The 15,362-nt window shown below is 39.1% G+C and overlaps 1 protein-coding gene across 1 annotated transcript in view; it reads right to left on the bottom strand.

Annotated features, from left to right (window-relative positions):
* Window positions 1–2,527: 2,527 nt before the first annotated feature.
* LOC128697417 (kynurenine/alpha-aminoadipate aminotransferase, mitochondrial) overlaps window positions 2,528–15,362 on the bottom strand; it is a 79,276-nt gene continuing 66,441 nt past the window's right edge. The window contains exons 8-11 of the mRNA XM_070094164.1: window positions 12,795–12,921; window positions 12,401–12,450; window positions 5,298–5,456; window positions 2,528–2,829 (exon numbers count right to left, since the gene is read on the bottom strand). Of these exons, the coding sequence (XP_069950265.1) occupies window positions 2,758–2,829; window positions 5,298–5,456; window positions 12,401–12,450; window positions 12,795–12,921 (408 nt within the window). The 3' untranslated portion in view covers window positions 2,528–2,757. The remainder of the gene's footprint in view (window positions 2,830–5,297; window positions 5,457–12,400; window positions 12,451–12,794; window positions 12,922–15,362) is intronic.

Consider the following 15,362-nt stretch of genomic DNA (forward strand, 5'->3'; position numbering starts at 1 on the left):
TTCTTCATCTCGTCGGTACTGTCTACGATTCATTTAAGATTTTGAAAAATGGTCCAAGTCGGACAGAAACGTTGTCATAAGCTTCTCTCTCCTATGCGCGGGTTGTCCGTGTATTGTTCCAGTCACGGTATTGTGACTTTTTTTATGCAGTTATTAAACTGCGAGATTAAGTCAGGTATTGGTAGGGGCAAGCGGGGGGATGGGGGGGGGGGTAAAAATGACAACTTCATTATATGAATCATTGACAATGTGAGTAACGAGTCTAGTTAATATGTACATTCCGTCTGGCGCTGTCGTTCTAGGGGTGCAGCAAAAGTGAACTGGTACTTAACTGTCCAGCGAAAAGGTAACACCACGATCCTAAATGGATGCCAATAGTGCGTTCACAAAAATTAACTTTAGAAGCATAAGAACATAAGAAAGAAGGAACACTGCAACAGTGTATTATCTGACCCATGCGGAGCAGGTCTATGTCCCCCTTTCCCTAGATTAGCCCAATGACCCACCCAGTCTCGTCACCTCCACTCAAGGAAGGAGCACGGCACCAGACCCAGCAGCACAAGCTAGTCAGGTCCAACTCACACCCACCCACACCCACTTGAGTATTTATCTAACCTATTTTTAAAACTACACAACGTTTTAGCCTTAATAACTGTACTCGGGAGTTTGTTCCACTCATTCACAACTCTATTACCAAACCAGTGCTTTCCTATATCCTTCCTGAATCTGAATTTTTCCAACTTGAAACCATTGCTGCGAGTCCTGTCTTGGCTAGATATTTTCAGCACGCTATTTACATCCCCTTTATTTATTCCTGTTTTCCATTTATACACCTCGATCATATCCCCCCTAAGTCTACGCCTTTCTAGAGTGCAGATTTAGGGCCCTCAGTCTATCCTCATAGGGAAGATTTCTGATACATGGGATCATCTTTGTCATCCTCCTCTGTACGTTTTCCAGTGCATTTATATCCATTCTGTAATACGGTGACCAGAACTGAGCGGCATAGTCTAAATGAGGCCTAACCAAGGATATATAGAGTTGAAGAACAACCTGAGGACTTCTATTATTTATACTTCTAGATATGAAGCCAAGAATTCTGTTAGCTTTATTGCGAACACTAATGCACTGTTGTCTTGGTTTTAGATTACTGCTAACCAGAACTCCTAAATCCTTTTCGTAATCAGTAGTATTAAGATCTACATTATTTAGTTTATATGTGGCATGGTTATTTTCCTGTCCAACATTTAGAACTTTGCATTTTGTCTATATTAAACTGCATCTGCCACTTCTCCGACCATTGCATCAGTCTAGTCAAATCATCCTGAAGTGCTCTAGTGTCATCATTAGAATGAATTGGACGGCCTATTTTGGTGTCATCAGCAAATTTGCTTTTGTCGCTATTTGTTCCCTCATCTATGTCATTTATGTAAATTGTGAACAACAATGGGCCCAACACTGACCCCTGTGGAACACCGCTTGTGACGTGCCCCCATTCTGATTTTCCCCATATATGTAAACTCTCTGCTGCCTATTTGTCAACCATGCATCTACCCAAGAAAAAATTTCTCCTCCTATTCCGTGTGCCTTAAGTTTCCTCAATAGTCTCTGATGTGGAATTCTAACTTGAATTTCATTTGTCGATAACTAACTCTTAGTAGTTTAGAACATTGCCTCCTGATATTATAAAGCCGGTGTTCATTAAAAAACTTAAATACTCGTATAGTGAACATCCTTTGGAACTGTAAATAAAGGTATTTTGTTTGAGAATTTATATTATAAATTTCTACACGCTAGTTACGCACAAATTGCTGCATCTTCAAATTATCTTTTTGTGAACCCATTCATTACTGGCAGCTATTGTAGGCTTAAGGATCCTACAGAAGCTCCTCTGTGTACAAATGTAGTGTATTAAGTTTACTTATAACAATAGTGAAGTATGAGATACATATGAAGTACATTCTGCAATTTGAAGACAGGAGTGAATGGAGACGGATGGTATTTGGGACCTGACGAGCTGTTGGAGTGTGAGCAGGGTAATATTTAGTGAAGGGATTCAGGGAAACAGGTTATTTATATATAGCCGGATTTGAGTCCTGGGAATGGGAAGTACAATGTCTGCACTCTAAAGGAGGGGTTTGGGATACTGGCAGTTTGGAGGGATATGTTGTGTATCTTTATACGTATATACTTCTAAATTGTTGTATTCTGAGCACCTCTGCAAAAATAGTGATTACGTGTGAATGATGTGAAAGTGTTGAATATATATATATATATATATATATATATATATATATATATATATATATATATATATATATATATATATATATATATATATATATATATAATATATATATGTATATATCTGCAAAGGCGCTCAGATACGACAGTTTATATGTCACTCCAAACAGTCAATATCCCAAACCCTTCCCACCTCCGGCTAACCGGTTTCCCTGAATCGCTTCACAACAGCTCGATAGGTCCTAAAAAACATTCGTCTTAATTTACTCCTAACGCACACACACACACACACACACACACAGCCTCGCGAACTGAAGGTTTAATCACCTTCAATTCCCAAGACATTGTATGACCCCTACGGGTTTAGAGAACCTCCATGAATATAATAATTCAAATAAATGTATAAGGGCAACACCAATGTACTTCAAATTCCATTTAGAAGTTCAGTAAGCGTAGTGAAGCAGCATTTCAGCAATGTTGTGATCAAGACTACGGTGTCCTGGGTCACTTGGTTTATGGTTTCATAGCTTGCATGTTCTGTACTGTTAATTCCTCTCTTATAAGTTTAGCAAGACTCTCCATTCCCTGCAGAAAAAAAAGAATAAAACTTAAAAACAAAACTACTGGTACTATTGTTAAAATGGCTACTAATTTTTCCACACTGTTCTGGTGTGCCAAGAGCATACCCATGTTTGAGGAGGCTTATGACCATCTATTAATCTTCTCTCAATATTTTGGCTTCAGAGGCCTGCTGTTGCCTTGTCGAAATCATTTTATTGATGGAAAGATATTTCTGCAAATAGCTTTTTACTGTATTTTAAGTCAATAACAACCTTTCTCCTAACTTTGTTCATACCAAAATAATACGTATGTGTACAAAACATTACCCTCTTCCTAATCGTCATAAACAACTTCCTCTTGAGTCTTCCTTCTGAGATCTAGTCTTCTCTTTGTGGGCACCTTCACCGATATCTCTGCTAGCAGGGACAATCAGAAAGTGATTGCCTCATTATGGCGTGATATTAACACTGCCTCAAGTTGGACAACTTCAAGTGACTATAATGAGATTTCTAGCTTTCAGTTTGCGCCCTCTCATTTCCTCTACCCGCTGTTCCTATGTGGTTGCCTTGCCATTACTTTATTTTTATTTTTAAATAAAGATGCACTAACCCCATATGGATCAAGTAGGAGTATTCAGGGTAATGGGTTAGTGGAGGAGTTATTGTGGGTGCAAAATTGAAGTAAAACTTGGCGCAGTGGGACTTAATGTAATTTCAGTTTGAGTGAATGCATCAAGGTATTGTAGATGTCGGAAGTGAATTCTACAAGGTCGTTGATACATAAGACAGTCTATTAAGATATGGGGAAATGATAGTGCGACCTGGTAGTCCTCACAGAGGTACCAGGTGTTTCTCGGTGTGGTGCCCGTGTGTGAGTGGAGTGTAGTGTACTAAATGATATACAATACCCACAAGATAAAGTGTATCTCGGAAATGTAAGAGTGAAGTTTCCCACACCCAATAGCTGTGTTGACAGCAGTTTCGAGGTTATTCCTTACTGGAAATTATCCTGAAAAGGGAACACAAAGGAAAAAGTAAAAGTATGCAAGGATGAATGCATTGCATTTCTACAACTGGCACATAAGTAGGAGCCAATGGTTGAGAAAGATGGTTAGAAAAATAAAATCGTGAAGGACAATAGGATGGTAGGGAGTTTTAAAAAAGTGCCTTTTTTGAGTCCATGAGATTGTGGTGGAAGTGCCGAAGGAGCAGCTGAAAGCTGTGAGCTACGAGGTAGAGAAAATAACAAGAGGACGTAAAGATATGAAGATCTGAGGTGAAGACTCCATGAGGGTTGAACACTGAGAGGGAGGAGGGTGCTGTGTCAGAGGGTTCTCCAAGACGCTGAGGGTGTCGGGCGCCTCTGCAGTAAGATATCCAGTGCATATTTTCCTTGGAGACGAAGCTGGATCACTACCGTATTATAAGACCTTTCTTTCCCCTCTAATTATTATTATTATAATCAAGGGGGAAGCGCTAAACCCGGAGGATTATACAGCGCCTGGGGGGGGGGATGTGGAAGGCATTCAGGCTTAATTCGGGGAACTGGAGCACAGATCCAATTCCCTAAATCAAGAGCCCCTCACCAACATCAAGGAACCTTCCTTGAGGGGTTTCCCCTCTAAACAGCGCACTTTGCTTTCTTGAGGTAAAAGAGGTCACGGAGAGGAATTAGGGTTTGATTTGTTGCAGTTACGGAAAGTAAAAGGTTACTCGCAAGCTGCTTTATTATGATCTGCTTCTCCACAGGGTTGACATTTATTTATTTAATTTATTATTATTATTATTATTATTCTTACTACTACTACTACTACTACTACATTTATAGGAAAATGCTAAAAGCATAGGAGTTATACAACACATGGGGGGGGGGGAGTCATTGAAGAATTGGTGCACAGGTACAATGCCTTGAATTAAGAGCCCCTCATCAGCATCAAGGAACCTCCCTTAAGGCGTTAAAAACAAACAATTCCCGATATTCTGTTTCGTGTGTTGATCTCAAACTGTTTGTGCAACAGGTTTTGTAAGAAGGAACACCCCTCTTTGTTTTTCGTCAAGGTATCACGTACTTAATGGCTGAAGATAGAAAACGCTGTCATCTATCACCGTCATTCTCCTGGTATAATAAATGTTCTGGTTTCCGGTTCATGAAATGTAAGTGTGTGTTATGTTGTGGTACTTGATAAAGTTTCTTGCTGGTAAAATATCCTAACAATAAAAGATCTCCTTTTGGAACATGTCTTTTTTTTCCATTCCACCACTCTAGGGTTAAAAAAGATGACTGTAGTGCATGGTAATCATGTCAATTATCATCACCACATTTCTCACTTTCAAGGACTGAAGAGGAACTAACCAAGAAAGGCTGGAAGACATTGCATGAAAACAGTGTTCAAGAGAACCAACATAATTGTTAACTAGCCAATAAAAACAAATAAATAAAAATTATTGTTAAAGCTTTTCAATTAATTACAATAATAATCAGAAAATAAGCACCTTCATCAACTGGTCAGAGGTGGCGCATGAGAAGGCTGCTCTCATGTACTGGCATGGTTTGCTGCAGTCCACTATGAACTCTTTCCCAGGAACAAGTATAATTTCTCGTTTTATTGCCCCTTTCATCAACATTGGTCCAGTGTCTTGTAAGTTAGGTACCTGCACAGATAAAAAGTAATATAAGTAATGGACCGCAGCCTCAAGCATTTCCTTTATAAGTTCTCTGTTACTTCTTGTTCTCAATGGTCCTAATGGATTTAGTACATATATAAAAAAATAATCCTTCATAAGTTGTCCTTTCGTGCTTGAGTTAATATGACAGCTTCACTATGCACTTTATACCCACCTTATGGGTGTCAGTCAAAAATTTAGAGGCAAAAAATGGGTCCAGGGACTGGTTTCTAACATTCTGTTAACTAAGTATATTACACCTACAGTAATAGTGAACTCCTTACAAGAATGTGAATTTTGGCATTTTTCCTAGACATTTTTAAAATATTGTCTGCAAATTAGTCTTCATATATATATATATATATATATATATATATATATATATATATATATATATATATATATATATATATATATATATATATATATATATATATATATATATATATATATATATATATATATATATATATATATATATATATATATATATATATATATTATAATATAATATATATATAATATAAAAAATATATATAATATATATATACATATACACATATACATATGTATATATACATATATATATGCAAGGAATTCGCGAGAGCATGCGAAATATACACAAACACTGATCTCTGGCTGAAGGAGACTCGAACCTACGAACCTTAGGACAAGGTACGCAGTGCTTTACCAATCTACCCACACTGGACAATACCTTGGCGTGTAGCATCCGCTACACGTTTGATCCAAGGCAGCCAGCTTTCAGGGAGAAGGCTTACAGCTTTTCATCTCATCCCCTGCATGCATCAGCCTTACTAGAGATTTGAACAATGCAAGGAATTCGCGAGAGCATGCGAAATATATATATATATATATATAAATATATATATATATATATATATATATATATATATATATATATATATATATATATATATATATATATATATATATATATATTATTAATTTTTTTTATTATCACACTGGCCGATTCCCACCAAGGCAGGGTGGCCCGAAAAAGAAAAACTTTCACCATCATTCACTCCATCACTGTCTTGCCAGAAGGATGCTTTACACTACAGTTTTTAAACTGCAACATTAACACCCCTCCTTCAGAGTGCAGGCACTGTACTTCCCATCTCCAGGACTCAAGTCCGGCCTGCCGGTTTCCCTGAACCCCTTCATAAATGTTACTTTGCTCACACTCCAACAACACGTCAAGTATTAAAAACCATTTGTCTCCATTCACTCCTATCAAACACGCTCACGCATGCCCGCTGAAAGTCCAAGCCCCTCGCACACAAAACCTCCTTTACCCCCTCCCTCCAACCTTTCCTAGGCCGACCCCTACCCCGCCTTCCTTCCACTACAGACTGATACACTCTTGAAGTCATTCTGTTTCGCTCCATTCTCTCTACATGTCCGAACCACCTCAACAACCCTTCCTCAGCCCTCTGGACAACAGTTTTGGCAATCCTGCACCTCCTCCTAACTTCCAAACTAAGAATTCTCTGCATTATATTCACACCACACATTGCCCTCAGACATGACATCTCCACTGCCTCCAGCCTTCTCCTCGCTGCAACATTCGTCACCCATGCTTCACACCCATACAGGAGCGTTGGTAAAACTATACTCTCATACGTTCCCCTCTTTGCTTCCAAGGACAAAGTTCTTTGTCTCCACAGACTCCTAAGTGCACCACTCACCCTTTTCCCCTCATCAATTCTATGATTCACCTCATCTTTCAGAGACCCATCCGCTGACACGTCCACTCCCAAATATCCGAATACATTCACCTCCTCCATACTCTCTCCCTCCAATCTGATATCCAATCTTTCATCACCTAAGCTTTTTGTTATCCTCATAACCTTACTCTTTCTTGTATTCACTTTTAATTTTCTTCTTTTACATGCCCTACCAAATTCATCCACCAACCTCTGCAACTTCTCTTCAGAATCTCCCAAGAGCACAGTGTCATCAGCAAAGAGCAACTGTGACAACTCCCACTTTATGTGTGATTCTTTATCTTTTAACTCCACGCCTCTTGTCAAGACCCTCGCATTTACTTCTCTTACAACCCCATCTATAAATATATTAAACAACCACGGTGACATCACACATCCTTGTCTAAGGCCTACTTTTATTGGGAAATAATTTCCCTCTTTCCTACATACTCTAACTTGGGCCTCACTATCCTCGTAAAAACTCTTCACTGCTTTTAGTAACCTACCTACTATACCATACATCTGCAACATCTGCCACATTGCCCCCCTATCCACCCTGTTATACGCCTTTTCCAAATCCATAAATGCCACAAAAACCTCTTTAGCCTTATCTAAATACTGTTCACATATATGTTTCACTGTAAACACCTGGTCCACACACCCCCTACCTTTCCTAAAGCCTCCTTGTTCATCTGCTATCCTATTCTCCATCTTACTCTTAATTCTTTCAATAATAACTCTACCATACACTTTACCAGGTATAATTTAATATATATATATATATATATATATATATATATATATATATATATATATATATATATATATATATATATATATATATATATATATATATATATATATATATAAAGATTACTTCAAATAAGTTAGTATCATTTTACTTATGTTTTGAGTCATAGTGAAGCTGAGTCAGTGAGGAACATTTAGTGATATACTGAGTCAGTGTTATGAAAGATATCAGTGATGTGAGGGTTGTACTATGACTTACAAATTAAACTGCAAGTTAATCTTGACTGTGACTCTCACTATTGAGTGGCTTGGGTAGGTTAGGTAAGATCTGTCAGGAAATAGGACAAGTGTTTCCTGACTCATCGCTGAAGTTTTTGGTCATCTGACCGAGGCCTTCCGCTAGCTTACCCCTCTACCCCTTTAAAAATTATGATTATAATTATGATAATTTTTGATGTTAGTGAGTGGCGATGATTAATGAACTCTGAAATGCCCCTTGAATATAATGACGAAAAGGATGTTTATAGTGGAGTATTTCTCCTGTGTTTTATTGATCAATAATGTTATTAATCAATAAAGATAATGTTATTGATCAATAAAGATAATGTTATTGATCAATAAAGATAATGTTATTGATCAATAAAGATAATGTTATTGATCAATAAAGATAATGTTATTGATCAATAAAGATAATGTTATTGATCAATAAAGATAATGTTATTGATCAATAAAGATGTTATTGATCAATAAAGATAATGTTATTGATCAATAAAGATAATGTTATTGATCAATAATGTTATTACAGTTGTGTTTACCTCAGTCTTCATCACGTGCGCGCGCGCGCACACAACTTACATGAAACCAACTTAAACATCTTCACCGTGTGGAATAATGAAGTAAATCCATCAATATAAAAACTGGGAAAAGAATCTGCATTTACTGTTCCATGCAAAGAAAACAAATATAGAAGTTAAGTAACTGAAAGTTGCAATTACGAATGTATCTTAAGTGACACAGTATCTTCGTTTTCCTGCACTGCAATACAAGAGGACAGGTGCACATAAAAGGCATATCAGTGTATTTCATTATGTGAATAATTTAGCAATAGTTTTAACAGTAATAGTTACCATAATTATTAAATACTTGTACATATAGGTTTGCAGTCTATCGACTACACGAGGGTTAAGGCTTCATGTCACTTGTATGTCAGTCAGGGTTACTTTAATCCCTGACGTGAAGATGTGCCTCTTATATTATTAGGGATCTAATGGTTATAATCACAACCATAATTTTTAAGGGGGTGGACCAGTAAGTCAGCGGAAGGACTCGGTCAGATGACCAAAAGCTCCAGCTGCGGGTCATTATATGACCAAAACCAGCGTCAGGAAACACTTGTCCTGTTTCCTGACAAACCTTACCTAACGTGTATCTCTTAACTATGGTATACGTCCTTCACAGCTGTCGTACTGGTCATTCATCACCATCACCATTTCCTACATTGTGAAAGATGACACAGAACTACCTCAATGTGTAATATGACACAAAGTTCTGGCAAATGATTCCATGAAACCATTCAGTTAAAACAGCATACCGAAAAAACATCGCTCGAGGTTACCTCAAAAGGATCGAACATTTTTTAAGCAGGAACACAATGACTTGAAGAAACTAACAAAGGCTGGATGGTTGTGGATCCATCCAACAGACTTCGAAGGCTACCAACACACAAGATTATGTGTAATTGTTCTGCATATAGCCAAGAATAAGAAGACCTTTACAACTGGAGAAATCCTGATGGAACCTTTTATCCTTGACTGTGTAAAACTTGTCCTCAACGATGATTCAGTTAATGAAGTCAATCCCGCTGTCTAACAATACTATCAAGTCAACATTAAATGAGTAAATAAATAAAAGCACTGACCATTAGCGTTAGTAAAATAGCGAAAGGAAAACAGTATAAAATAAAGAGTAGGGAGGCAGGTAGAATCTTATCAGTTCATAAGTGTCATCTTTCATGCTCATTGGAGAAGCCAGGTACAGATACTCAAAAATCAGGGACAAAGGAATTAATGTACAATTGCTATGGATCCCATCACACATTGGATTACTCCTTCATGATAAAGTTGATATGTTAGCCAAGAAGAGTATCGAGAAGGAGAATGTAGAATATAACTTTGGTATAACTGTGTCTAGCATAAGGAATAATATTAGGAGAGAAGTAAATAATGAAAATGATTGTTACAGGAATGTAGTTAGAAGCCTGAGTAGATCTATGATAACATAAACGTAGGTATGTTTATGGAGCAACTTGCAATGTGAACAGACTGACTGATGTTGTAGTGGCCAGACTTAGGCTTGGTTACAAGTACTGACTGATGTTGTAGTGGCCAGACTTAGGCTTGGTTACAAGTACTGACTGATGTTGTAGTGGCCAGACTTAGGCTTGGTTACAAGTACTGACTGATGTTGTAGTGGCCAGACTTAGGCTTGGTTACAAGTACTGACTGATGTTGTAGTGGCCAGACTTAGGCTTGGTTACAAGTACTTCTGGCAGTTTGGGAGACACACAGGTGATGATCAAACTAAATGCAAATTATGTGATCAGGCATATGGCCACTGTCTTGAACACTATGTGCTTAATTGTCCACTTATTGAGGAATACAGAGACAGACGGTATGATAATCTATATGTCATGTCAAAATATCTTATTAATGAAAATAAGATACCAGATATACTAAGCAAATTTCCTAAATTTGCTTGTAACAGATAAGTGAACAGCAGATATGCAGATATAAATCCATATGTATACCTGTTAACCCTTTTGCGGCCTAGTTCCTAGGCCTTTTGTGTATCCATATGCTCTTGCGCTACCGTCCACAGGATGGATATGGGGTGCACAATAAACTAGCCACTTCGGTGGCAAAATCTAAAAATCTAAATCATCTTTCTACTCGCTAAGATAAACTGCGAAATTATGATGTATCTTGCTGACTATTTCACATTAAAAGCGGGTGTACCCCAAGGCTCTGTCCTATCTCCCACCCTAAATATACTCTACACGAATGATTTACCTGAACCTCTTTACCCAAACACACTTACCCTTTCTTACGCAGACGACATCACTCAACTCACAACACATGAAAACATTCGTTTCCTAGCACGCAGAACACAAAGAGAGGTCGACAGGATTACCGCCTGGGAATTATTATGGCGCATCAAAACCAACCCAAATAAGTCAAAGATCACTTACTTCCATAGAAGGCGCGATGTCCCGACTCCTGTCGAACTCAAAACAAGCACCTCCCGTACCCCCATCCCACGCTCCTTCTCAACAGTTGTCCTTGGTGTTACCCTCGACAACACACTGAACCTAAAATCTCACATTACTGCTAAGACTGCACAGGCGGGAATTGCGCTCTCAAGGTTATATAAGCTGAGAGGAGCCAGTCCCAAGACAAAACTACATCTCTACAAAGCACTCATTCGTCCTCTACTCTCTTACTCTCCACTCGCTCTGACGTTAACCGCCAAGACAAACGCACTAAAATTCCAACGCATCCAGAATCGAGCATTACGTTGGGTGTTGGGAGTGAGGTGGGACGAATTTGCCACCATTGAATCTCTCCACGTCACGACAAACACACCAGCTTTGAACGTATACTGGAAGACACTCAGCGACAAACAACTTGACAGACTTGAAACATATCATGACCACTGGACTACATACTTAGCAGATACTCTCAGACGTCCTTATAATGATGTAAATCTCTTTCAAACGTTGTATGACCCGGCACCTCCATCACAATACAAATAAACTACCTGACTTAATTAGCCTAAATATTCCAATAACTTAAAAGTGCCATTGTCATAGAGCTGTGTCTTTGTGAGTTTTGAGCTGAAGTGCTTGCGACGTGCGTTTGCGTCGCCTTTTACAGTAACATGTGCCTGAGCCGTATCCAGTCATTGCAAGTTGATATGCTCACGAGAGAGATAATGCTGAATATTATGTTTTCATTGATTAGCTGTTGGGTATAGTCCTGACACTTTTCCTCCTTAAGATTTTTTCCTCTCCACAACTATCTTCTTCATCCTGTCCCCACTTACCCCTCGCGCCTAGTGGGCCCTTACCTGTGAGTCCTCAGTTCAGTTCAGATCTTGCCCAGTGCCAGCACAATGCCGTGGAAGGTTAGATATGACGGTGTAGTTAAGAAAAAAGAAGCTGTTAAAGCTATGAAAAAGACAGTCATTTTGGGAAATGATGACAAGCTTTCTGAGCCCAACGAGGAAAGAAGCTATACAACAACACTCATATTTATATATTTCTTACGTTAGACTCTTACAGTATGATGTTAGACGGTTCTATGTTGCCCTACCACTTATATTACTTCAAGAAATTATGGTATAACCCTAAAAAGTTTATACATCAAGCACTGTACAAGTATATTAAGCAGGACTTACCTTAAGCCATAAGAAAATACCTCCCTTAGGAACCGTCCATTCACACAAACCTGTCAAGATATATGTATTTATTACGCTGATAATATTTGATGTTAATACTTAACATTGCATTTAAATTACTGTATAAATTTGGTTAAAAGTTTTGAACATAGCCTGTTACTTTATATGATAAATATTGTTAATTTTCTCATATGGTACACATACACACACACACACACACACACACACACACACACACACACACACACACACACACACACACACACACACACACATATGTATATATATATATATATATATATATATATATATATATATATATATATATATATATATATATATATATATATATGCACTCAAATGTGTATATATATACACGAGTGTTTGATCATACCTGTGAGATGTGTCTGGGCAGCTTGTACCATGTTATTCCTCTGGTCACGATAAAATTGACGCAGGTTTGCTATATGCTTCTGGAAGCCATCTTCTCCCCAGTCTCTTAACAACTCACTCATCAACACCTGTATAATTTACTACTGCACCGTCAATGATATATTTATAAAAAGTCTATAATTATAACCTTAATTTTTAAAGAGGTGAACCGGCAAGTCAGTGAAAGGCCTCGGTCAGGTGACCAAAAGCTCCAGCTGTGGGTCAGCATATGACTGAGACCCGCGTCAGGAAACACTTGTCCTGTTTCCTAACAAAAATTACCAACCAATGATATATTTAATAATCTAGCAACACGTAATTCAAAAGTTTTGGAAAATATTAAACATTAATATTGCCCTTTACACCTGTATTACACTGATACAGTCACTGGATGGTGAAACATCTATAAGTTAAGATACATTGATGTTGTACATGTGTCTGGTGCATCAATATTTAAACCAAGATTAATACCAACTATTTCATTTTATAAGTGATGTACATAATGAAGATAAATGTTTAGAAGACGTTTCAGTCCATCCTGGACCATTATTAAGTCTTGACTGAGAGGAAAGTGGAGTAAACCAGAGGTCAAGTTACGTTAAGAGGCTAGGAGAGAGTCAGAGGTCAAGTTAAGTTAAGAGGCTAGGAGAGAGTCAGAGGTCAAGTTAAGTTAAGAGGCTAGGAGAGAGTCAGAGGTCAAGTTACGTTAAGAGGCTAGGAGAGAGTCAGAGGTCAAGTTAAGTTAAGAGGCTAGGAGAGAGTCAGAGGTCAAGTTACGTTAAGAGGGTAGGAGAGAGCCAGAGGTCAAGTTACGTTAAGAGGCTAGGAGAGAGTCAGAGGTCAAGTTACGTTAAGAGGCTAGGAGAGAGTCAGAGGTCAAGTTACGTTAAGAGGCCAGGAGAGAGTCAGAGGTCAAGTTACGTTAAGAGGCTAGGAGAGAGTCAGAGGTCAAGTTACGTTAAGAGGCTAGGAGAGAGTCAGAGGTCAAGTTACGTTAAGAGGCTAGGAGAGAGTCAGAGGTCAAGTTACGTTAAGAGGCTAGGAGAGAGTCAGAGGTCAAGTTACGTTAAGAGGCTAGGAGAGAGTCAGAGGTCAAGTTACGTTAAGAGGCTAGGAGAGAGTCAGAGGTCAAGTTACGTTAAGAGGGTAGGAGAGAGCCAGAGGTCAAGTTACGTTAAGAGGCTAGGAGAGAGTCAGAGGTCAAGTTACGTTAAGAGGCTAGGAGAGAGTCAGAGGTCAAGTTACGTTAAGAGGCCAGGAGAGAGTCAGAGGTCAAGTTACGTTAAGAGGCTAGGAGAGAGTCAGAGGTCAAGTTACGTTAAGAGGCTAGGAGAGAGCCAGAGGTCAAGTTACGTTAAGAGGCTAGGACAGAGTCAGAGGTCAAGTTACGTTAAGAGGCTAGGAGAGAGTCAGAGGTCAAGTTACGTTAAGAGGCTAGGAGAGAGCCAGAGGTCAAGTTACATTAAGAGGCTAGGAGAGAGTCAGAGGTCAAGTTACGTTAAGAGGCTAGGAGAGAGTCAGAGGTCAAGTTACGTTAAGAGGCTAGGAGAGAGTCAGAGGTCAAGTTACGTTAAGAGGCTAGGAGAGAGTCAGAGGTCAAGTTACGTTAAGAGGCTAGGAGAGAGTCAGAGGTCAAGTTACGTTAAGAGGATAGGAGAGAGTCGGAGGTCAAGTTACGTTAAGAGGCTAGGAGAGTCAGAGGTCAAGTTACGTTAAGAGGCTAGGAAAGAGTCAGAGGTCAAGTTACGTTAAGAGGCTAGGAGAGAGTCAGAGGTCAAGTTACGTTAAGAGGCTAGGAGAGAGTCAGAGGTCAAGTTACGTTAAGAGGCTAGGAGAGAGTCAGAGGTCAAGTTACGTTAAGAGGCTAGGAGAGAGTCAGAGGTCAAGTTACGTTAAGAGGCTAAGAGAGAGATTCAGAGGTCAATTTACGTTAAGAGGCTAGGAGAGAGTCAAAGGTCAAGTTACGTTAAGAGGCTAGCAAAGAGTCAGAGGTCAAGTTACGTTAAGAGGCTAGGAGAGAGTCAGAGGTCAAGTTACGTTAAGAGGCTAGGAGAGAGTCAGAGGTCAAGTTACGTTAAGAGGCCAGGAGAGAGTCAGAGGTCAAGTTACGTTAAGAGGCTAGGAGAGAGTCAGAGGTCAAGTTACGTTAAGAGGCTAGGAGAGAGTCAGAGGTCAAGTTACGTTAAGAGGCTAGGAGAGAGTCAGAGGTCAAGTTACGTTAAGAGGCTAGGAGAGAGTCAGAGGTCAAGTTACGTTAAGAGGCTAGGAGAGAGTCAGAGGTCAAGTTACGTTAAGAGGCTAGGAGAGAGTCAGAGGTCAAGTTACGTTAAGAGGGTAGGAGAGAGCCAGAGGTCAAGTTACGTTAAGAGGCTAGGAGAGAGTCAGAGGTCAAGTTACGTTAAGAGGCTAGGAGAGAGTCAGAGGTCAAGTTACGTTAAGAGGCCAGGAGAGAGTCAGAGGTCAAGTTACGTTAAGAGGCTAGGAGAGAGTCAGAGGTCAAGTTACGTTAAGAGGCTAGGAGAGAGCCAGA

This window comes from Cherax quadricarinatus, chromosome 44, assembly GCF_038502225.1.
Source record: "Cherax quadricarinatus isolate ZL_2023a chromosome 44, ASM3850222v1, whole genome shotgun sequence".
Classification (NCBI taxonomy): Eukaryota; Metazoa; Arthropoda; class Malacostraca; order Decapoda; family Parastacidae; genus Cherax; species Cherax quadricarinatus.